We start from the raw sequence: 25845 nt of genomic DNA, 5'->3' as shown, positions 1-25845 counted from the left end.
AATAGTAGGAGACTTTAATACAACACTTTCAACGATGGACAGATCATCTAAGCAGAAAACTAACAAGGAAGCAATGGATTTGAATGACACACTGGACCAGATGGACTTAACAGATATCTTAAGAACATTTCATCCTAAAGCAATAGAATACACATTCTTCTTGAGTGCACATGGAACATTCTCCAGAACAGATCACATATTGGGTCACAAATCAGCCCTCAACAACTACAAAAAGATAGAGATAATAACATGCATATTTTCAGATTACAATGCTATGAAACTTGAAGTCAAGCATAAGAAAAAATTTGGAATGCCTTTAAATACATGGAGGTTAAAGAATATCCTTCTAAAGAATTAATGGGTTAACCAGGAATTTAAAGAAGAAATAAAAAAAAATACATGGATAGAAATTAAAATGAAAACATGACAGCTTAAACCCTTTGGGATAGAGCAAACACAGTCCTAAGAAAAAAGTACATTGCAATTCAGGACTATCTCATGAGGCAAGAAAGGTCTCAAATGCATAACCTAGCCTTATACCTGAAGGAGCTAGAAAAGGAGCAGCAAAGAAAGCCTAAAGTCAGCATAAGAAGGGAAATAATAGGATTAAAGAAGAAATAAACAATATAGAAACAAAGAAACAAAGAAAACAATGGTAGAACAGATCAATGAAACTTCAGGATATTTTTTTCAAGAATAAGCAAAATTGATAACCCCCTAGTGAGAGTTATGAAAAAGAAATGAAAAAGGACCCTAGTAGATAAAATCTGGAATGAAAGAGGAGAGTCATAACCAACACCACAGAAATACAATTATAAGAGAATACTATGAAAAATTATATGCTAGCAAACTATACAATCTGGAGGAAATGGACAAATTCCTAGACAATCACACACTACCAAAACTCAATCAAGAAGAAATAGAAAATTTGAACAGGCCCATAACCAACAAAGAAATTGAATCAGTTATCAAAAATGTCCCAGCAAATAAGAGTCTTGGGTCAAAGGCTCCCCAGGACAATTCTACCAGACATTTAAGGACAGTTAATACTTATTCTTCTGAAACTGTTCCAAAAATTGGAATGGAAAGAAACTTTCCAAACTCATTCTATGAAGCCAGCATTATTACATTGATTCCAAAACCAGACAAACACACCATTAAAAATGAGAATTACAGGCCAATATCCCTGATGAACTTCAATACAAAAATTCTCAATAAGATACTAACAAACCAAATTCAAAAATTATTCACCATGATCAATTGGGATTTATTCCTGGGCTTCAGGGCTGGTTCAGTATTCACAAATCAATCTATGTGATACATTACACTAATAAAATAAGGCATAAGAACCATACAATCCTTTCAATAGATGCAGAAAAAGCATTTGATGAAACACAGCATCCTTTCTTGATAAAAACCCTCATGAAAGTAGGGGTAGAAAGAACATGTGTTAACATAATAAAAGGCATATATGAAAGGCCCATAGTTAATATCATCCTCAATGGGGGAAAATGAGAGCTTCCCCCCTAAGGTCAGGAGCACAACAGATATGTCCACTCTCACCACTGTTGTTCAACATAGTACTAGAAATCCTAGCCTCAGCAATCAGACAACAAAAAGAAATAAAAGGCATACAGAATGGCAAAGAAGTAGTCCAACTTATACTCTTCAAAGATGACTTGATACTCTACATGGAAAACCAAAAAGACTCCATCAAAAAGCTACTAGAACTGATACGTGAATTCAGAATAATCACAATATATAAAATAAACATACAGAAATCTGTTGCATTTCTATACACCGATAGTGAAACAGTAGAAAGAGAAATGAAGGAATCGATCCCATTTACAATTGCATACAAAACCATAAGATACCTAGGAATTAACCTAACCAAATAGGTTAGGTCTGTATGCTGAAAACTACAGAAAGCTAATAAAAGGAATTGAGGAAGACAGAAAGAAATGGAAAAACATTCTGCACTCATGGATTGTAAGAACAAGTACTGTTAAGTCTATACTACCCCAAATAATCTACACATTCAGTGCAATCCTTACAAAATAACGCCATCATTATTCACAGAGCTAGAACAAACAATCCTAAAATTTGTATGGAACCACAAAAGACCCCAAATAGCCAAAGTAATGTTAAAAAAGGAAACCATAGCTGGAGGCAGCATAATTCTGGACTTTAAGCTGTATTACAAAGTTGTAATCTGTAATCATCAGGACAGTATGGTACTGGCACAAAAACAGACACATAAATCAATGGAACAGAATACAGAACCCAGTAATGGACCCACAAATGTATGGCCAACTTCTTCAAAAGTCTTCAACAAAGCAGGAAAGAGTATCCAATGGAAAAAAGAGAGTCTCTTCAGCAAATGGTGCTGGGAAAACTGAACAGCAGCAACATGCAGAAGAGTGAAACTGAACCACTTTTTCCACCATACACAAAAATAAACTCAAAATGGATGAAATACCTTAATGTGAGACAAGAAACCATCAAAATCCTACAGGAGAAAACAGGCAGCAACCTCTTTGACTTTGGCCACAGCACCTTCTTACTAGACATGCGTCCAGAGGCAAGGGAAATAAAAACAAAATGAACTATTGGGACTTCGTCAAGATAAAAAGTTTCTACACAGCTAAGGAAACAATGAACAAAACTGAAAGGCAACCAACAGAATGGGAGAAAATATTTGTAAATGACATATCAGATAAAGAGTTAGTATCCAAAATCTATAAAGAACTTACCAAACTCAACACCAAAATAATAATAATAATAATAATACAATGAATTAATGGGAAGAAGACATGAATAGACATTTTTCCAAAGAAGACATCCAGATAGCTAACAGACACATGAAAAGATGCTCAACATTGCACATCATCAGGGAAATACAAATCAAAACCACACTGAGATACCACCTCACACCTGTCAGAATGGCTAAAATGTACAACTCAGAAAATAATAGATGTTAGCGAGGATGTGGAGAAAGGGGAACTCTTTTGCACTGTTGGTAGGAATGAATACTGGTGCAGCTACTCTGGAAAACAGTATGGAGGCTCCTCAAAAACTAAAAATAGAACTACCCTACGACCCAGCAATTGCACTGCTAGGTATTTATCCAAAGGATACAAAAAATGCTGATTTGAAGGGGCACATACACCCCAATGTTTATAGAAGCACTATCAATAGTAGCCAAATTATGGAAAGACCCTAAATGTACATCCACTGATAAATGGATAAAGAAAATGTGTCATATATTTACAATGGAATACTACCAGTGATAAAAAAGAACAAAATCTACAATTTGTAACAATGTGGATAGAACGAGATTGTATTATGCTAAGTGAAATAAGTCAGGCAGAGAAAGACAAATATATGATTTCACTCATATGTGGAATTTAAGAAACACAGCAGATGAACATAAGGGAAAGGATGGAAAAATAAGATAAAAACAGAGTGGAGGCAAACCATAAGAGACTCTCAAATATAGAGAACACACTGTTGTTGGAGGGAGGTGTGTGGGGGGATGGGCGAAATGGGAGATGGATATTATGGAGGAAGTTTATTGGGATGATCACTGGGTGTTATATGTAAGTGATGAATCACTGTGTTTTACCCGAAACAAATACTACACTGTATGTTAGCTAACTTGAATCTAAATAAATTAAAAGTAAATAAATAAAAATTACAAAAAAGAATATGAGGTTAAACAAGAGTTGAGATATAAGCAACATACTTAAAAACTCAGGCTCTGGAGGCAGATAAATCCAGTTTCAAAGTCCAGCACAACTCTTTTGAGCATTATAGCCTCATTTTTCTCACTATAAAATTGGAATAATTCATGTTCTTCTAAATTATTTTAATGTTCATTTATTTTTGAGAGAGAGAGAGAGAGACCAGAGGGGCAGAGATAGAGGGAGACACAGAATCCGAAGCAGGCGCCAGGCTCTGAGCTGTCAGCACAGAGCCCAACACAAGGTTCGAACCCACAAACTGTGAGATCATGACCTGAGATGAAGTCGGACGCTTAACTGAATGAGCCACCCAGGTACCCTGGGATAGTATATATTCTTCTTAGCTGAAAGATGTCTTCATGTTTAATAGCACAGACTTTGGAGCATGGGTTCATATCTTGACTGCCATGTATTATGTTACCTTGGTTAATTATATAATTTCTTTGTGCCTCAGTTTTTTCATTGGTCAACTAGAAATGATAAACGTGCCTATGTCCTAGATTGCTGTAAGGGTTTAATGAATTCACACATGTAAAACTTGTAAATTAGTATTCATTAATTGGTTCTGGTGAATTGGTACTAACAGATTAGTATGCATACAATGCTTAGAGTTTTTCCTAGCAGTGTTGTATAAAGCTTAGGTATTATGTAAAGGATGGGTTTAGATGTAATAATGCATGTGACTTGTGTAGCACAGTGCTTGACAATATTAGATGGTTGTTATTTTCATATTAATGGACTTTGGAAGGCTGAAAGGTGTTATAGAAATTTAAGGTATTATACATTTATGTTTTTATTGTATGCTGAGCATATGGTAAGCACTTGATTGGCAAAATTTTACAAAGCACATCAATAACAGTGCAGTTGAGTTCTTTAGAAGTAGTTATGCTATTTCACTGGACATTTATTAGATATTGTTTGAAAATATCAAAACTGAAGCTGAATGTGAAATGTTAATCTTTATACCCTCCATGCTGATTTATACAACTCTTAAAGAATCACTAATATTGCCTTGTTAGAAGAGAATGATATTTGGTTAGGAGATAATTCAACTTAGTGTTACCAAATTCAAATCCAATAAAAACATTGTTTTAAGGGTTTTCCCCCTCTTCATGAAAGGTAGCATACTTCTTTCACCACCCTACCAATATGTTGCATTGTAAGAGGATCTCAGAAATTCATTTCTTACACTCCTTAATCTTTTCCAATAGAATTTCATTTCTATTTGAAACCAGATTATTTTTGTTAGGGAATATAAAGAATGAGATGAATATTTTCCTCTGACTGTTCAAATAAAATATTTCACAGTTAATCCAACTGAATTAATGGCTTGAGGATAAATGTACCTGTCTGACAATCAAGGAAACCCCTGGATAACATTTTGTGTTAGTAAATGCCCAAAAATATATAGTATATTTTTATTGGATTCAATAACCTGTTCTACTTAAAAGAATATAACATGTAAAAGTCAGTATTATATAGGATAAATTTCAAAGACTCCTGTATAAATAGCATATTAAAATAGGAAAACTTTATCATACATTGAATATATACTATTTCAAATGATCTATTTTTGAAGAGTCACTGGAGTTTATTGAAGCACAAAGTTTCTTGTTATATTTTCAGAGGTAAAATCTCTTTTGAATGTTTAGGGGTCAAGTTCTTAGTTTTTTTTTTTCTCCTTTGAATTGTAGCTAAAGGACTCTGTGGAAAATGAATAATACGAAGAAAAACATTTTATGAAATGATAATAGTTCCTTTGTTTTAAGCATACCTTAATGCAATGGTTTAGGAAATGGAGAATTATAATGATGTAGTGTGAAGTAAAAGTAAATGTGACTAACAAGGTAAATGCCAACTATTTATTGAGAATTATGCAGCTTTTATAATAATTTTGAGAGAAGCAAGTTAAGCTGGATGTCTGTATAGTTAGGCTTGGATACTACTTTTCACACCAACTAATAATGGGGAAAAGTTTACGAGCAATTTCTACTGACCCATTCCAGAACAATCGGAGCAAAATTTAGCATGCAGTTTTCTAGGCACAAATAACCATATTTGCTAATAATTCTCTAATTTTTATTCTTTTATGAAGTAGATAAAGAGAGATGATTTGTCTAATTTTATTGAAGATTTTAAGTAACCTCTACACCCAACATGGGGCTTCAATTTACAACCCCAAGATCAAGAGTCACATGCTCTACTGACTGAGCGAGCCAGGTGCTCCTATTTGCCTAATTTTCAAAAGTGAATGGAAATCTAGAAAGAAGATGCCTTTTCTCTGAGCTTCTGATGAAATGATCTCAGGCTCAAACCCGTTAAAGCTACTGACATTTTGTAATTGTCACCATGTTATTAATTATACTTTCAAAAGTCACACATATTTAGGCTTACCCTGAGGACGATTATCCTTCTTGCGAGCACCAAGCCTTTCTGCTTCATTTTCTGAGTAAACGGGGTGTCTTTCATTGTGAAATACAATCTTGTGCTCTTGTTCACTGTCAGATGTTATGAGATACCTTTTCTTGTCTTCATCTGTTTGAAGTCTCTTATTTTCAAATATCAGACACTGTTCCTTCGCCATATCCATCATGAGTCTTTCACTTTCAAACTCATTTTTATGTCTTTTATTTTCAGAATCTGCTAGATATTTTCCAGAATTGGGGTCTATTTGATGTCTTTCAAAGCTATCCCAACGTTTTTGAGGGTCATCCCTACATTTTCCAGAGCTATGCTGAATTCTTTCGGACCTAAATTGATATCTTCCAGAGCTATCCCAACATCTACCATAGTCAAAGTTCAATTTTTGTCTTTCAGAGTCAGTCCAGCATCTTTTAGGTTCAAACCTGAGGCCCATCCATAAACTTTCCAAGTCAGAGGCCCTCTGGCAATTTTCAGCCTTAATTGTGTGTTTCACTGAATCAGAGACCATCTCTGGGCTTTCAGAATCTAAGTCATTTGTATGTCTTTCAGACCAAGAATCCATCCCGCATCCCTCAGTATCAGTGCTGAACTGGAATGTTTTAGCATCCATGACACATTTCACAGCTGTTGAGGCTAGCCCATATCTTTCTGAGTCTGAGTCCATCTCACATGGTTCAGAATCAGATTCCATTATATATCTCTTAGATTTTATCTTTTCCTGGTGTTTTTCTTCCCCCATCAGACATACTGACGATGCAGAAGCTGAGTCCATTTCATCTCTATCCATGTCTGAGTCTATCACATACCTCTCAGAAGCAGAGAGCATCCAGTGTTGTTTGGTCTCCATCAACATTTTCGGAGATTCCATCAGGCTTTTTACAGAATCTGAAGCTATTTGGCATTTTTCTGCCTTTAGCGGGTGTTTCACAGATGCAGAAGCCATAGGGGATTTTTCTGAGTCTGAATCCATCTCAGGTCTTTCACTGTCTGAGTTCAACCCATATTTTTCAGAGTCAGAGTCTGCCAAACATTTTTCTGAATCTGAGTCCATCCAGTGTTTCAAAGAGTCAGAGTCCATCTGGCATTGTTCAACTCCCACTAGCTGTTGCTCTGACTCCATCAGGTCTTTCATAGAACTTGAAGCCACCTGGTATTTTTCTGCTTCTTGCAGATGTTTCACAGAGTTTGAGTCCATGAGACGTTTTTCTGAGTCTGAGTCCATTCCCCATATTATTGAATCAGAGTCTTTTGAGTGCTGTTCTAAGTCAGAGTCCAAACCAATGCCTCTATCAGAGTCAGAATCAATCACACATCTTTCAGAGCCAGATTCCAGCAAGGGGGTGTCACTTTCAATTATTTTTAGGTCTTGGAGACTTTTATAGTCCAAAGAACCCGTTGAAATTTCAGAAATTTTTGTATCAGAAGCTTCTGTTTCAGACTTGCTTCCTTCATCATGTGACATCACAATTGCTCCTTCATTACTTAAAGAAAGACAAACATGAACACCTTAAAAATATTCATCAAATGTTAAATGTTTTCTCTGTTGAAAACCTTTCTGTGTGAAAATACTATAGAGTACACATTTCTATCAGGTTGTAGAAAGTAAGAAACACCACCAACATTCTTGTGAACAAATTGGAATAATATCAGTGTAAGCAGATTTTACACTTGCATTTACCCTTACATTAGCTGTTTTCCATTACAGCTGAAAGTAATAGCCTGCCTAGGACACTCTCTTGAAATGTACTATTTTCTTGTTCCTTTCTAATCAATGAATCATTATTTTGGGACTTGAATATCATGTTAAGAATGTAGTGGAAAATAAAACAAACTTTCTATATTCTACACCAAGTTAAGGTTGTAGATCTGGTTTTTAGTGAGGCTTACCTTGGAGTGTTGAGCCTTTCTGGGGAAAAATATTCAAATTTTTCTGGTACTATTTCAATTGGAAGGGACACATCTTGAAGTGAGAATATAAGTTCACTTGATGAATTAGTTGTAGTTATTGGCTGTAAAAGCAAAATAAATCATAAACCAAGTTATAAATTCTCAGTTGCATTTACCATGAAAAATAGCACACTTAGTAATTTTGATTGAGGGGAGTATATCACTTCATTAGCTTCACTTGTGCTTGAGGGAAAGTCATAGTGAGAACCTCTTCCAAAGTAAAACTTCAGAATTAATATTTAAGTATAAAGGCAGACATGATAGATATGTTGTAAGGTGTGTTCCTAGCCTCTACCTTTCCAAGAACTAATGGCCATTCCCAATGCTGCATTGGTACTGTTACCCAGTCCCTTGGTTGTAGGTAGCTGGGATTTTACCCAAATTGGAGTAGATTCTCTTTACTTGGGATTTAGAGTTAGAATTCAGGTGTTTTTCTGCTGTGTTTGAAGTGTGGACAGGCAATCTCAGGCACTATGAGAAAACAGTCTGTCATATGCCTAGAGAAGTAGAAAAAAGTCAAGAAGCAGAGAATGTGAAGAATAAAACAGCCATACATAAAGGAAGTTGAAACCACATATCATATGCCTCTAGACAGACGAAAACATTTTTACATGGGTTCCTGATTCCAGTTCCTCCTAAATATTTACTTTCTGTCCTTGAGTTCTCTATAGTAATGATGATCCTTGACTTAAGTTCTTATCACCCTCCTTTTGTTTTTTCTCAAGGTAGTATGAATGGGGTTCTGTTTCTTTCAACCAAAAGGAGCCTTCAGGGACATCATAGTTGCTGTTAATATTTTATTGTTAGCCTTCACATATAACATACCTTAAAAATGTGTCTTTTAGACAAATAAGGAGTCCAAGCACAGGAGAAGAGAAAGTTAAAAAAATGAACAAAATGAATTTTATCTACACAAAAGATTTACTCCATTTTCAATAAAACCCGTGCAAAAAATAGACTTATAACATGACATTTAGGTATGATATAAGAAAAAAAAATTCCACGAGGTTTAATATACTCTATAATTGATTATAACAAAATATTTAGAATGTCCTGTCTCAGCAGACAACTGTGAGGCTCACATGAACTAGCGATTAAGAGAAAACACTCACTATGAAAACTGGTAAGACATAACGTGTAAAGGAAATGCAATGTTGATTTATATGGCAAACAAACATGAACAATACTGAAATTTTCACACCCTAGGAGAGGTAGATAAGAAATAAATTTCATGTGCTTCTAAACATTCGTCTAAAACATGCCAGTACTCAGAATTTCTTTTACTCCTAGTCTCAAATCATAGTAATAGCTTTTCTATTATGACTCCAATTCACTAGTTTTCATTAGTTTGAAAGTCAAGACAAAAAATTAAAGGGTGAGGAAAAATATAAGCAAATTTTATTCAACTAAACATAATATATGCTTAATAAAATAATATTTGTCTTTATGAATTTGCAACTAATATCCTTTCATGTATTGGATTTATCAGGATACCTGGCCTCCTCAGGAACTATATAGATAATGTTTCTATTCTTTCCAAAAGAACCAAAGGCAGCTACATATTCTACTATCTGATAAAAAAATCTAACAGAAAACACAATAAATATGGAATTCACAGTGGTTATTTAGGATTGTCATACTTCCTGATGTTTGGGGACTTTGACTATAACAAACATTTATGTCTGCTTTTTGGAAAACTAAACCAAATATCTTCTTTAGTAAGAATACTTTCAAAGATGGTGTAGAGTATCAGAAGGGTTAAGTGTTCTTCCTAGTAATACCACTTTCCAGAGGTGACACTTTTGAAATAAATATATCTGCTAGCTGATTAAACTTCAACTAACATAAAAAGAGGGTAAAAGATATTTATAAATTAATTAGAACTTTGTAAAAGCTAATCTATCTTTATCTCTAAGGCTATGCTTTCCTGAGAACTGTAATTCTGAACAGTACTGATTTCTAATTGAGAGAAAAAAATTCTATGAAAACTAAATTCAATTAGATTGTTAAATAAATGTCTCCAACTAATGAATCTGTAAAAAGTTCCCCCTCTTTCTAGAAAGTTGCTTCTTTCCTCTAAAGCATTAATGTACAGTTTTGGGGTGCTTAGGTGGCTCAGTTGGTTGAGCTTCTGACTTTGGCTCAGGTCATGATCTTGCGGCTTGTGAGTTCAGGCCCCACATTGGGCTCTGTGCGGACAGCTCAGAGCCCGGAGCCTGCTTCTGATTCTGTGTCTCCCTCTCTCTCTCTACCCCTCCCCCACTCACACTCTGTCTCTCTCTCAAAATAAATAAACATTAAAAAAAGAATTAATGTACACTTTTATACTGTACACTAAACTGATTTTTAGTTAAGTCCGTAAAACTCTGTCCAAAGGTTTATATCCACATTTTCCTTTATTTATATCTATTTTTACTGCATCTTATATAGAACAAAGTTGTAATTTTATCGAATAATCTTAACAGATTACTTTAGCCATTAAGAAGAATAAATTTATTAGACCATTTCCTGATCTGATGACATCAGTGCCATGGCCACACACCTATAATATATAATTGTATTCTAGCTAGCCACTGTTCTAAAAGAAATAGACTCACTGTTATCTAGGCCTCAGAGTCTAACAGCTGACTCCCAGGCAAACTTCTAGGTGCATGGGGAATGTGAAGATAACAAAAAGGTTCGGTTAATAAGCTATATAGAAAGGTTTTGCTCCATAATGTTTTTTTTTTAGTAAAAAGTATTTTTGTGTAATTAATGTTAATCTTAATGCAATTATATGATAAGGAAGTCATAGCATGTGATTTGAAAAATTTTGAGGATGCCAAGGCTTAAATAGGGAGTTTTAGAGCACAGTAAGAATCCCCTTTACTTTCTAAAAGAAGTAAGATCCAGGGGCACCCGAGTAGCTCAGTCGGTTGGGCATCTGACTTTGTCCCCAGTGATCTAGCAGTTCATGAGTTCAAGCTCCACACCTGGCTCACTGCTGTCAGTGCAAAGCCACTTCAGATCCTCTGTCTCCCTCTCTCTGACCCTCCCCTGCTTGCACTCTCTCAAAAATAAATAAAATATTCATTGTTAGGGCACTTGTTGGGATGAGTACTGGGTGTTGTATGTAAGCCAATTTGACAATAAATTGTATTCGTAAATAAATAAATATAAAATTTTTTTAAAAATTTAAAAAAGAAATAAACGAAGTAAGGTCTGTACTTATGAAACTTAACTCTTAAATGGTCCTCCTTTTGGTAAACTATCCCCATCATTGTACATGGTACATTTCCCTAGAGGTTTACTTTGGGAAATCATCACTTGTAAGAATTCCCATTTGCTATTCAATTTCAAGGAAAGAAACCAGAATATCCAAGTATTTTAATAAGCACCCAAAGTAGAGCCCAGTTTAAGAAAACATGAGCTAGATGAGGGGCTGGAAAACTATGCCCTGCCGGCCAAATCCAGCCTATGATCTGTTTTTGTATGACCCAAGAGCAAAGGAAGACTTTTATATTTTAAAAATGTAAAAAAAAGTAAAGTGCAAAAAAGTCTTTTAGCCCAGCAGGGAGAATAGTTCCTTCAACAGTTTAGGAAATAAACAACCTGACCTTACACATAAAATAGCTAGAAAGGAACAACAACCAAAGCTTAAAGCTAGGGAAAGGAAGGAGCTAATAAAGATGAAAGCAGAAATAAATGATATAGAAAGGAAACAAAAAAACACAAAACAACAAATCAATGAAACTAGGAGCTGGTTCTTAGAAAAAAAAAATAAAATTGATAAGCCTCTATCCTCACTTGTCAAAAAGACAGAAAAGGACCCAAATGAATAAAATCACAAATGAGAGAGGAGAAATAACAACCAATACCACAGAAATACAATGGAAGTGAGTATTATGAAAAACTATATGCCAAGGAATTGAACAACTTGGAAGAAAAGGAAAATTTCTAGAAATATATAAAATACCAAAACTGAAACAGGAAGAAATAGAAAAGTTGAACAGACTGATAAGCAGCAAATAAATTGAATCAGTAAACAAAATTCTCTCAACAAACAAAAATCCAGGACCAGGTGGATCCACAGGAGAATTCTACCAAACATTTAAAGAAGTTAATACATATTCTCAAACTATTCCCAAAAAATAGAAAAGGAAGGAAAACTTATAAACTCATTCTATGAGGCTAGTGTTATCCTGGTATCAAAACCAGATAGATACACTAAAAAAGAGAACAACAGGCCAATATCCCTGTTGAACATGGATGTAAAAATTCTCAATAAAATACTAGCAAACCAAATCCAACAATATATTTAAAAAATCATTCATGGATGCCTGGGTGGCTCAGTTAAGCATCTGACTCTTGATTTCATCTCAGGCCATAATCTCACAGTCATGAAATCAAGTCCCTTGGAGCCTGCTTAAGTTTCTCTTTCTCCCTCTCCCTCCTCCCCTCTCCTGCTTGTGCTTGTTCTCGCTCTCTTTCTCCCTCACAAAACAATATTTCAGTACAATCAAGTGGGATCTAGTCTTGGGTTGCAAGAGTGGCTCAATATTGGCAAATATATCAATGTGATACATCACATTAATAAAAGAAAGGAGAAGAACCATATGATAATCTCAATAGATGCCAAAAAAACATTAGACTAAGTACACCCATTCATTATATAAACCCTCAACAAAGTAGGGATACAGGAAACATACCTCAACATAATCAAGACCATCTCTGAAAAACCCATAGCTAATATCATCCTAAATGGAGTAAATCTGGCAGCTTTTTTTCTATAGTCAGGAATAAAACAAGGTTGTCCACTCCCACCACTGTTAATTAACAGAGTACTGGAAGTTCTAGCCACAACAGTCAGACAACAAAAAGAAATGAAAGGCAGTTGAATTGGCAAGGAAAATGTAAAACTTTGACTACTTGCAGATGACATGATACTCTGTATAGAAAACCTGAAAGACTCCACCAAAAAACTGCTAGAACTGATAAACAAATTCAGCAAAGTCTCATGATACACAGTTAATGTACAGAAATCTGTTCCATTTGTATATACCAATAATAAAGCAGCAGAAAGAGAAATGAAGGAATCAATTACATTTACAATTGCACCAAGAACAATAAGATGCTTAGGAAAAATGCAGCCAAAGTGGTGAAATACTGGTACTCTGAAAACTATAAAACACTGTTGAAAGAAATTGAAGATGACACCAAAAAATGGAATGCTCCATCTATGCTCGTGGATTGGAAGAAGAAATATTGTTACAATGTCTATATTACCAAAATAATCTACACATGTAATAAAATCATTATCAAACCACCACCACCAACAGCATTTTAACAGAACTACAGCAAACAATCCTAAAATATGTATGAAACCACAAAAGAACCCAAATAGCCAAAGCAACCTTGAAAAAGAAAAGCAAAGCTGAAGACATCATAACTCCAGACTTCAAGTTATATTGCAAAGCTATAGTGAACAAAACAGCATGGTAGTGGCACAAAAATAGACACATAAATAATTAGATTACAATAGAAAACTTATAAATGAATCCACAACTATATGGCCAATTAATCTTCAACAAAGCAGGAAAGAATATCCAATGGGAAAATGTCTCTTCAACAAATGGTGTTGGGAAAAGTGGACAGCAACATGTAAAAGAATGAAACTGGACCACTTTCTTACACCATACACAAAAGTAAATTCAAATGGATCAAAGACCTAAACATGAGACCTGAAACATCAAATCCTAGAAAATACAGACAGTAACCTTTTTGATATTCAGACATACGAACTTCTCTGTAGATGTTTCCTGAAGCAAACGAAACAAAAGCAACAACAACAACAACAACAACAACAAAAAACAACAACAACAAACTATTGTAACTTCCTCAAAAAAAGAAAAACAAAAAACCCCAAAACTTCACAGTGAAGGAAATAGTCAACAAAACTAAAAGTCAACCTTTGGAATGTGAAGAGATATTTGCAAATGACATATATGATAATGGGTTTGTATACAAAATATATAAAGAACTTATAAAACTCAACATTCACATAATGAACTGTCCAATTAAGAAATGGGCAGTAGACATGAATAAACATTTTTCCAAAGAAGAAATTCAGATGGCTAACATGAATAGGTTCTCAACATCACTGATCATCAGGGAAATACAAATCAAAACTACAATGAGATGTCACTTCACACCCGTCAGAATGGCCAAAACTAACAACAGAAGAAACAGGAGTTGGCAAGGATGTGGAGAGAAGGAAACCTTACACTGGTGGTAGAAATAGAAACTGGTACAGCCACTCTGGAAAATTATATGGAGGTTACTCAAAGAGTTAAACTAGAACTACCTTATGTTCCAGCAATTGAACTACTAGGAATTTACCCAAATATTACACAAATACTATTTCAAATGGATACATGCACACTAATGTTTATAGCAGCATTTTCTACAATAGCCAAGTTACGGAAACAGCCCAAGTGTCCATGGACTAATAAATGGATTGAAAGAAGTGGTGGATACATAATGGAATACGAGTCAGCCATAAAAAGAATGAGATCCTGTCATGTCCAACAATGTGTTTGTAGCAGAAGAGTATCATGCTAAGTGAAATAAGTTAGTCAAAGAAAGAAAAATACAATATATCACTCATATGTTGAATTTAAGAAACAAATGACTGAAAGGTAAAAAAAAAATAGAAAGAGGCAAACTAAGTAACAGACTCTTAGCTATAGAGAACAAACTAGAGGGTAGAATAATGGGTGAAATGGGTTATGGGGATTAAAGATTGTACTTATTGGGATGAACACCAGATGCTGTATGGAAGTGTTGAATCATTACATGTTACATGTTAAACTAATATTACACTGTATGTTAACTAACTGGAATTTAAATATAAACTTAAAAACAATAAAATGTCTTCATTTGAGACTTCACGTCATATCAAATTATCTCATTGGAATTACTTTTTCTAAAATGTGAATTCAACTTCACGTAGGCTAGAGGGGCTTGAAAAAGAAAAGCATAAACATTTTTATAAAATATCTCAAGAATAAAGCTTACAGTATATTAACTTATGATATTTTTAATGTGTATGGATACTTATTCAAGAAAAATACATCACAAGTATATGTTTTCACTGGTATTACCTTAAACTATTTAAATGTTAGTGTTTAAATTTAGCCAACTATGTTTAACCTCTCCTATAAGTTCAGTTATTTATTGGAAATAATTCTTGACATCATTTGGATATAATCTGGGGGGGGGAGGGTAAAAGTTGTTTTGAATATTATAGATAACAACAAATATTCGCCTTTAATTTGAACTAAGAATAATATTTTCATAAATTCCCAAGAAGACAAGTTTAAAAGAAAATGTCAGATATTAAGGGATGGGACAAAATTAAAATATTTCTCCCTGCCTATACGACCTTACCCAGTTTTTTCCATCAAAATATTCTAAATCCAGATTATATTTTACTCTATGAAAAAATTTTCAGATTAACAGTTTAATTTCTTTTGAATTTACAATACTTTAGTTTTTTGTGTGCACTTAATTCTTGGACAATCATCTATTGCCTTATTTTATTTTATTATTTATTATCTTTTTAAAAATTTCTATTTTGAGAGGGAGAGACATAGCATTAGAGGGGAAGGGGCAGGGAGACGGGGAGACACAGAATCCGAAGCAGGCTCCAGGCTCTGAGCTGTCAGCACAAAGCCCCGATGCGGGCCTCGAACCCATGAACAGTGAGATCATGATCTGAGTTGAAGTTGGTCACTTAACCGACTGAGCCACCCAGGTGCTCTATTGCCTTATTTTAGTAGTTGGTGAGTCTAATCTGATTCTAAAACTTTTTATGATTGACCAGCATGGTACAATCTTTTAAAATACATTTGAATTTGATAGTGTTGCTATAAACATTGGGGTGCATGTGCCCCTTCAAAACAGCATACCTGCAATAGCCAAAGTATGGAAAGAGCTCAAAGTTCCATTGATGGATGAATGGATAAAGAAGATGTGGTTGTGGTTACTTGGCAGTCAAAAAGAATGAAATCTTGCCATTCGCAACTATGTGGTTGGAACTAGAGGATATTATGCTAGGCGAAATTAGTCAGTCAGAGACAGACAAATATCATATGACTTTACTCACATGAGGACTTTAAGATATAAAACAGATGAACATAAGGGAAGGGAAGCAAAAATAATATAAATACAGGGAGGGAGACAAAACATAAGAGACTCTTATGGAGAACATACAGAGGGTTACTGCAGGGGTTGTGGGAGTGGGGATGGGTTAAATGGGTAAGGGGTATTAAGGAATATACCCTTGAAATCATTGTTGCACTATATGCTAACTAACTTGGATGTAAATTTAAAAAAATAAAAAAATACATTTGAATTTGAATACATTTAGGCAAGCCCATGACTCCTGGTCCACATCTTTCCCAGTCACTTCTTATTTTTATATATCTGGCCTGTTTCAATTATTTAAGGTACCATTCTGAACCCTAAAGTTATCTGATTATAACCCTTGAGTTCAAGTTTTGATTTCTAACTATGATGTAAGTTACTAGGAAGGAAAAACTCATAATTTATAATCTCATTTTAAGAATTCAGTGACTTCAAATAATACTTAAAACTAAGGAGGACTCTCCATATATCACCATTGGATGAATAATAGATTAAAACAAAGTTAAGGAAATAACAGAAGAACTATATTGCTATAATTTTTTGTTGTTTCTAGTTATTGATTTGTTGACAAATACCCAAGACATAGCTATAATATCTCTGAATTAGATTTGAAAATGTTTTTTTATAGATCAACTAACTAATGTGTATCAACATTTAGGTTATTAGTTTGTAAAATTTACAGTGTGATTTTCCCCTGCAGATTGGTTACTATTGATTACATACTAAATTGCTGAGCTGCAAATTATTATTCTTTGCTAATAGAAGTGTTAGTAATTACAAAGGTCACATTGATTTATGTCAAATGACAAACTCTGGAAGCAGTATTAAAGGGATAGCATGTGACTTATGGATGTAGCAAAATCCTAGCTAATAGGTCAATTCTTCATTTTTTAAAATTTTCTTATTGTCATGAATGAACTTCCAGTTACAGTGTTCAAAATGTATTTGTGAAAAATAGATTTAAACAAGCTGTACTTTTTCTGTTTAAAAATAAGAATAATTATCAAAAATAATAAAACACATAGGAATACATTTAACTGAGGAGGTGATAGATCTGCACACTGAATACTATAAAATAATGATAGAAGAAATTGAGGACATAAATAAATGGAAAAATACCCATGTTCATGGGTTGGAAGAAATAATATTAATTAAAATTTCTATATTACCCAAAGTTATCTACAGATACAATTAAATTCTTATAAAAATACCAATAACATTTTCACATGAATAACAATTCTAGAATTCATATGGAACCACAAAAGAACCTAAATAGCCAAAGCATTTTTGAGAGAGAAGAACAAAGCTGAAGTTATCACACTTCCTGATTCCAAACTATGTTACAAAACTATATTAGTCAAAACAGAATATTACTGGCATAAAAAACAAATACATAGACCAATGGAACAAAATAAAGAGCTCAGAAATAAACCCATGCATATATAGTCAACTAATTTTGACAAAGGCACCATGAATACAAAATGGGGGAAAGGATGGTCTTTTCAATAAGTGGTAGTGGGAAAACTGAATATCCTCATACAGAAGAATTGCACTATACACAAACATCAACTCAAAATGGCTTAAATATTTAAATATAAGATCTGAAGCTGTAAAACACCTAGAAGAAGAATAGGGAAAAAACTTTTTGACATTCATCTTGTAATGATATTTTGTATATGACACAAAAAGTACAAACAATAAAAGCAAAAACAAGTGAGATTACATAAAACTGAAAATGTTCTGCACAGGAAAAGAAACAATCAACAAAACAAAAAAGTAGCATATAGAATGAGAGAAAATATTTGCAAACCATATATCTGATATAAGTTTAATATCCAAAAAATATAAGTAACTCCTACAACCCAATAGCAAACAAAAACAAAAACACCTACAAATAACCAAATTTAAAACTGGGCAAAGGACCCAAATAGACAGTCTTTCAAAGAACACATAGAGAAGAGAATGAGTTAAAATGATGGATAGTAGGAAGACCCTGTGCTTTCCTCACCCCTTGAACACAGCTAGATAAATACCAAGTCATTCTGAACACCCAAGAAATTGATCTGAGGACTGAGAAAACAAACTGCACAGCTAAAGGAACAAAACTAGAACTTTTGGAGGTGTCCAGAGAGATGAATTGAGGGGAGAAAAGAATCACAGGTGCTGTGGAGGTGGGGGAGCCCTGATCACAGAGATGAAAGACAGAGAGACAGAGACAGAGACACAGAGAGGAGCAGGGGATTGAACAAGAAAAGCACTTTCCCAAAATCATTGACTGGGAAGACAAGAGGGGCTGCTTATCACAAAGTATTTACAAACAGCAAAGCTCAAAGTCTAAAGTTTCAGGAGTCCCTGCCATGGTCTGAGTCGAGCCTGGTGGGCATAGTGGCACTCCTGAAGAGGAGGGTATAGGCCCTGGAGCAGACAGCATGGTCTGGGGATCCCCCTGGATCACACTGGGAGAGACAGGTCCCCTTATTGTGGTGCATTTGGGAGAGGTGGCACTGCATCTCAGGACAAAAGGCAAGGCAGGTGCCATTGAGTTTTCTCCTTCATCAGCATAGCAACAGAAGTGCCTGCTGAGGGCAGCTAAACTGGGAAACAGCATTTGGCTGCACTTTACCATGAACTCTAAGCCCCTGTGTTGTCATGCAACTACTTTTCTGGGATAAGCCAGCACCAATAATTAGGGAAGCAAGACTATAGCCTAGAAAATCATTGCAGCCTGAACCATGCCAGGTCCCTAAAATCTGGAGTTTTGAAACCCAGCCATGTGCCTGAGATAAAACACAAGAGCACTGTGCAGTGGGGTGGGGAAAATGGTTCAGACACAAACAGGGGAAAGGCATGGATTTGACAGAAGCCTGGGACACAAGAGGGGAGATTTTTTGCTCTTCTGTGAGAGCTTCCTGAAGAGCAACAGGCAAGAACTCCTCTCTCCAGGTAAAAAACCCTGCCTAACTCCATTTTTCCCTCTCCCATCAGCACAGATCCACTTCAGTCAGAGTCACAGCGCCCCATAGTGGAAGCTTAAACCACTTACACCAAGCCCTAGCCCCATGGGCTCTGCAGGTGCCTTTTTTATTAGAGCAAGTGTGATTAAGAGCCACAGCTGTAGTAGACCCCTTCACTAGAAGACCAGCACAAAACCCCAATACACAACAGGTCTACAGATCATAGGGTGCTGCTTCAGATCTAGTGGAAATAGAACTAGGCAAGGCTTTCCTAGCACACAAAAGACAGAGACCTAGGAAAAATCCCAAGATTGAAGAATTCATCCCAAAAGAAAGGAGAAGAGGAGGTCACAGCCAGGGAGCTAATCAAAACACATATAAGTAATATGCCTCAACCATAATTTAAGACAACAATCATAAGGATACTGGCTGAGCTTGATGAGAAAAGCATAGAAAAAATCAGAGAGACCCTGACTGCAGAGATAAAGACCTAAAAACTAGTCATGCAAAAATTTAAAAAAATGCTATAACTGAGTTTCAAAACTGACTATATATAATAATGACCACAAGGATGAAAGAAGCAGAGAATGAATAAGTGATAGAGAAGATAAAATTATGGGAAATAGAGAAACTGAAAAGACGAGGGAAAGAAAAATACTAGACCATGAAGATAGAGTTAGGGAACTCAGAACCTCCATAAAGTCTAATAACATTTGTATCCTAAAAGTCCTAGAAGAAGAAGAGATGGAAAAAGGGGGAAGAATGCTTATTTGAGTAAATTATAGCTAAAAATTTCCTTAATCTGAGGACAGAAACAGACTTCCAAATCCAGGAGGCACAAAGAATTACCATCAAAGTCAACAGAAGCAGTCTAACACCAATATATCATAGTAAAAATTTGCAAAGTACAGAGATAGGAAAGAATCCTGAAAGAAACAAGGGTAAAGGAATCCCTAACCTACCAGGAAAGACATATAAGTTAGCAGCGGCTCTCTCCCCAGAAGCCTGGCAGGGCAGAAGGGAGTGGCATGGTATATTCAATGTGCTGAATGAAATATGCAGCAAAAATACTTTATCCAGTAATACTGACATTCAGAATAGAAGGAGACGTAAAGAGTTTACCAAAGAAAAACTAAAGGAGTTTGTGACCACTAAGCCAACCCTGCAAGAAATATTAAAGGAGACTGAGTGGGAATGAAAGACCAAAAGCAACAAAGACTAGAAAGGAACTCAGAAAATCTCCAGAAACAATGACTTTACAATGTATTACAGGTAATACACTGGTATGAAATTCATATTTACCACTAATAACACTGAATGTAAATGTACTAAATGCTCCAATAAAAGCACATAGGGCAGGGGCTCCTGGGTGGCTCAGTCGGTTAAGCGTCCGACTTCAGCTCAGTTCAGGATCTCATGGTTCATGGGTTTGAACCCTGCATCGGGCTCTGTGCTGACAGTTCAGGGCCTGGAGCCTGCTTCAGATTCTGTGCCTCCCTCTCTCTCTGCCCCTCCCTGGCTCATGCTCTGTCTCTCTCTCTCTTTCTCTCAAAAATAAATATTTAAAAAAAAGTTTAAAAAAAACCACATAGGGCATCAGAATGGATAAAAAACAAGACCCATGTATATGCTGTCAACAAAGCCTCATTTTAGATCTAAACACATTCAGATTGAAAGTGAGGGGATGGAGAACTATATATCATTCTAATGTATGTCAAAAGAAAGCTGGAGTCTGATACTTATATCAGACAAAGTAAATTTTAAAGCAAAGCCTGTAACAATAGATGAAGACAGCCATTATATCTTAATAAAGGGGTCTATCCAACAAAATACCTAACAAATGTGAATATTTATGCCCCTAATATTCAAGCACTCAAATATGCTAATCAATTAATAATAAAAATTAAGAAACTCATTGATAATAACACAATAATAGTAGGGGACTTTAATATCCCACTTACAACAATGGAGAGATCATCTAAGCAGTAAATCAAGGAAACAATTGCTTTGAATGACACACTGGAACAGATGGATTTAACAGATAAATTCAGAACATCTCATCTTAAAGAGGAAAAAATACATATTCTTTTCAAGTGCACATTCTCCAGATTAGATCACATACTGGGTCACAAATCAGGCCTCAAGAAATAATAATTAAAAAAAAAAAAAAGATTGAGACCATACCATGCAACTTTTCAAATTACAGTGCTATGAAATGAAAAGTGACCCACAGAAAAAAATGGTAAAGACCACAAAAACATGGAGGTTGAAGAAAATGCTGTTAAAGAATGAATGAGTTAACCAGGAAATTAAAGAAGAAAAACACATGGAAGCAAATGAAAATGAAAACATGACATTCCAGAACTTCTGAGATGCAGCAAACAAGGTCCTAAGAAGGAAGTATATAGCAATACAGGGCTACCTCAAGTAGTAAGAAAAGGCTCAAATACCCAACCTAACCTGACACCTAAAGGAACTAAAAAAGGAACAGAAAATAAAGGGTAAATCCAGCAGAAGGGAAATAATAAACATTAGAGCAGAAATAAATGATATAGAAAACAAACAGTAGAACAGATCAATGAAAGTTAGAGCTGCTCCTTTGAAAGAATTAAGAAAATTGATAACCCCTAGCCACACATATCAAAAAGAAAAGAAAAAGGACCAAAATAAATAATATCATGAACTAAACAGGAGAGATAACAACACCACAGAAATACAAGTAATAATTAGAGAATATTAGGAGAAATTTTATGCCAACAAATTATGAAATATGGAAGAAATGGATAAATTAATAGAAAGGTAAAAACTACAAAAATTGAAACAGAAAGAAATAGAAAATTTTAACAGACCCATAGTCAACAAAGAAATGGAGTCAATAATCAAAAATATCCTCCCAAAACAAACAAAGAAAAAAAACAGGGTGAGATGGCTTCCCAGGGGAGTTCTACCAGACAATTAAAGAGTATTTAATAACTATTTTTTTCACATTGCTCCAAATAATTGATGGAAAGAAAACTTCCTAAGTCATTCTGTGAGGCTAGCATTACCTTGATGCCAAAACTAGTCATAGATACCCACTAAAAAGGAGAATTACAGGCCAATATCTCTGATGAACATGGATGACAAATTTCTCAACAAGATACTAGCAAATCGAACTGAACAGTACATTCAAAGAATTATTCACTATGATCCAGTGGGATTTATTCCTGGGTTGGGGGTGGTTCAATATTCACAAAAATAAATTAACATGATACACCATATTAATAAGAGGAAGGATAAGAACCATATAATCCTGTAAATAGATGCAGCAAAAGAGTACACTTATCATGATGAGAATTAAGTAATATACAGAATTGTTGAATCACTATACTGTATACCTGAAACTAATATAACACTGTATGTTAACTATACTGAAATTAAAATTAAAAACATTGAAGGTAGAAGTTAAGACAGCAGAGTAGTAGGGGGACCTTATGTTTGCCTCATACCTCAAACACAGTGAGAAAATTATCAAATTATTTTGAACACCCATGAAATTGATCTGAGGACTGAGAGAACAAACTGCACTACTAGAAGGAGAAAAGAGGCCACACCATGGAAGGCAGGAAGTGAAGAGATGTGATTTGGGGGATAAAATAATCACAGATGCTGCACCATAGAGCACTTAGGAAAGAAACTGAAGATGACACAAAGAACTGGAAAAACATTCCATCCTCATGGATTGGAAGAACAAATATTGTTAAAATGTTCATACTACCCAAAGCAATCAACACATTTAATGCAGTCTTTATGAAAATACCACCAGCCTTTCTCACAGTGCTAGAACAATCCTAAAATTCATATGGAACCACAAAAAATTCCAAATAGACAAATCAATCTTGAAAAAGAAAAACAAAGTTGGAGCTGTCACAATTCTGGACTTCAAGCTAAATTACAAAGCTGTAGGGATCAAGACTGTATGGTACTGACACAAAAACAGACACATAGATCAATGTCACAGAATAGAGAAACCATAAATAAACCCACAACTGTATAGTTAACTAATATTTGACAAAGCAAGAAATAATATCCAATTTAAAAAAGACAGTCTCTTCATCAAATGGTTTTGGGAAAACTGGACAGCGACACACAGAAAAATGAAACTGGATCACTTTCTTACATCATACATGAAAATAATTTCAAAATGGATGAAAGACTTAAATGAGAGACAGGAAAACATCAAAATCCCAGAGAAGAACACAGGAAAAAAACATCTTTGACATCAGTCATAGCCACTTCTTAGTAGAAATGTTTCTGGAAGTAGGGAAACAAAAGCAAAAATAAACTATTGGGACTTCAAAATAAAAAGCATCTGCCCAGTGAAGGAAATAATCAAGAAAACTAAAATGCAACCTACAGAATGGGAGAAGAGAATTGCATATAACATGTCTAAATAAAGGTTAGTATTTAAAATCTATAAAGAACTTATAAAGTTCAACACCTATAAAAGACATAATCAGTTAAGAAAACACCAGAAGACATGAATAGACATTTTTCTAATGAAGACATACAGACGGCTAACAGATACATGAAAAGATGCTCAACATCACTCAAAATCACAATGAAATACCACTTCACAGCTTTCAGAATGGCTAAAATTAACAGCACAGGAAACAACACATACTGGCAAGAATGTGCAGAAATGAGAAGTCTCTTACACTGATGGTAGGAATGCAAATTTGTGCAGCCACTGTGAAAAACAGTATGGAGGTTACTCCAATAATTAAAAATAGAACTACTCTATGACTCAGCATTTGCACTACTAGGTATTTACCCAAAGGGTACAAACATATGGATTTGAAGGGACACATGCACCCCAATATTTAAAGCAGGATTATCAACAATAGCCAAGTTATGGAAGGAGCCCAAGTTTCCATCAATTGATGAATGGGTAAGGAAGATGTTGTATAGATAGACAATGGAATATTACTCAGCCATAAAAAATGAAATTTTGTCATTTGCATTGACATGAATGCAGCTAGAGTACATTTTGATAAGTGAAATAAGTCAGTCCAAGTTAGACAAGTACTATATGATTTCTTTCACATGTAGAATTTAAGAAACAAACAGATGTACGTAGTGGAAGGGAAAAAAGAGAGAGGGAAAGAAACAATAAGAAACTCTTAACTATAGAGAACAAACAGAGGGTAAATTGACTAGATGCAGGTAGGGGTATGGGCTAAATGACTGATTGGTATTAAGGAATTCCAATTTGCCTGTGGTGTTGAGCACTGGGTGTTAAATATAAGTGATGAATCACTAAATTCTACTCCTGAAACCAATATTACAATATATGTTAAGTAACTAAAAGTTAAATATAAATTTGAAAATAAAGTAAAATAAAATGAAGGTAAAAAAATTAAATTAAACTAAAATAGAAAACTTAAAAAAATAGTTAAAATAAGTTAAAATAAATATTTATTACAGTGGATCAACAAAAATTTTGAATAAACAGAAGAAAGGATGAGTGAACTTGAAAACTGTCAATTGCAATGATCAATTCTGAGAAAGTGAATTTAATAGGATTTTTTTTTAAATAAACAAAACCTTGGAGACTGATGGGACAGTGATAAGTGTACTGACATACATAATAGGAGTTTCACATTAGAGAGGAAAGAGAAAAAGGAAGAAATTATAACTGAAGAAAAAATGGTTAAAAATTCTAAATATTTATGAAAAATTTTAAACTACACGTCCAAGAAGCTCAATAAACACAGGATAAACTAAAAAAGAACTCCACCAAAACACATCATAACTGTGAAAAACAAAGAGGAGATAATCTAGAAAAGCAGCAAGAGAAGATGACTCAAATGTACAAAGCAAAGTCTTAATAAGATTGAGATTGATGCTGAATGAGATTAATGTACTATTTCTCATCAGCAACCAAGGAGGCCAAAAGATGGTGGGCTGACATAAAGTGCTGAATGACAAAACAAAAACAAAAACAAAAACAAAAAACCTGTAGCCAAGAATTCTATATTTAACAAAAATCTCCTTTAAAAAATGAAGGAGAGGGGCGCCTGCGTGGCTCAGTCAGTTAAGTGTCTGACTTTGGCCTAGGTCATGGTCTCACGATTCTTGAGTTCGGGGCCCAGGTCGGGCTCTGTGCTGACAGGTCAGAGCCTGGAGCCTGCTTCACATTCTGTGTCACCCTCTCTCTCTGCCCCTCCCCCACTCACACACTCTCTTTCTCTCTCAAAAATAAACATTAAAAAATTAAAAAAATAGATTGCTGTAAGTTAGGATGTTAAATGTAACTACATAGGAACTATATATGTAAGTTTTTATATACTTGAAATTAAGTTGGTTATTAACCTCAATTAGATTGTTATAAATTAAGATGTTAATTGCCAGAGCAACTGCCATTAAAATAACTAAAAGACACATAAACAAGAGAAGTAAAATGATACACTAGGAAAATGTATTTAACACAAAAAATGTAGTGATAGAATATAAAAAGGGACATTAAAAAAATAAGGCATATAGAAAACAGCAAAATGGCAAGTGGAAATCCCACTTTACCAATAATTACATGAATTCAACATTCCAAT

The 25845-nt window shown here is 34.7% G+C and overlaps 1 protein-coding gene across 2 annotated transcripts in view; it reads right to left on the bottom strand.

Moving 5' to 3' along the window:
• The window catches only part of LOC123594530, a 414794-nt gene that overhangs the window by 74756 nt on the left and 314193 nt on the right, over nucleotides 1-25845 (bottom strand). For both annotated transcript variants that reach the window (XM_045471283.1, XM_045471284.1), the window contains 2 exons: nucleotides 8055-8176; nucleotides 6138-7648 (listed from right to left, as the gene is read on the bottom strand). In XM_045471283.1, the coding sequence (XP_045327239.1) occupies nucleotides 6138-7648; nucleotides 8055-8176 (1633 nt within the window). The remainder of the gene's footprint in view (nucleotides 1-6137; nucleotides 7649-8054; nucleotides 8177-25845) is intronic.

The sequence above is a fragment of the Leopardus geoffroyi genome, chromosome X (genome assembly GCF_018350155.1).
Source record: "Leopardus geoffroyi isolate Oge1 chromosome X, O.geoffroyi_Oge1_pat1.0, whole genome shotgun sequence".
NCBI lineage: Eukaryota > Metazoa > Chordata > Mammalia > Carnivora > Felidae > Leopardus > Leopardus geoffroyi.
The sequence above is the reverse complement of the archived record's forward strand: the minus strand, read 5'-3'. Positions and strand labels throughout refer to the sequence as shown.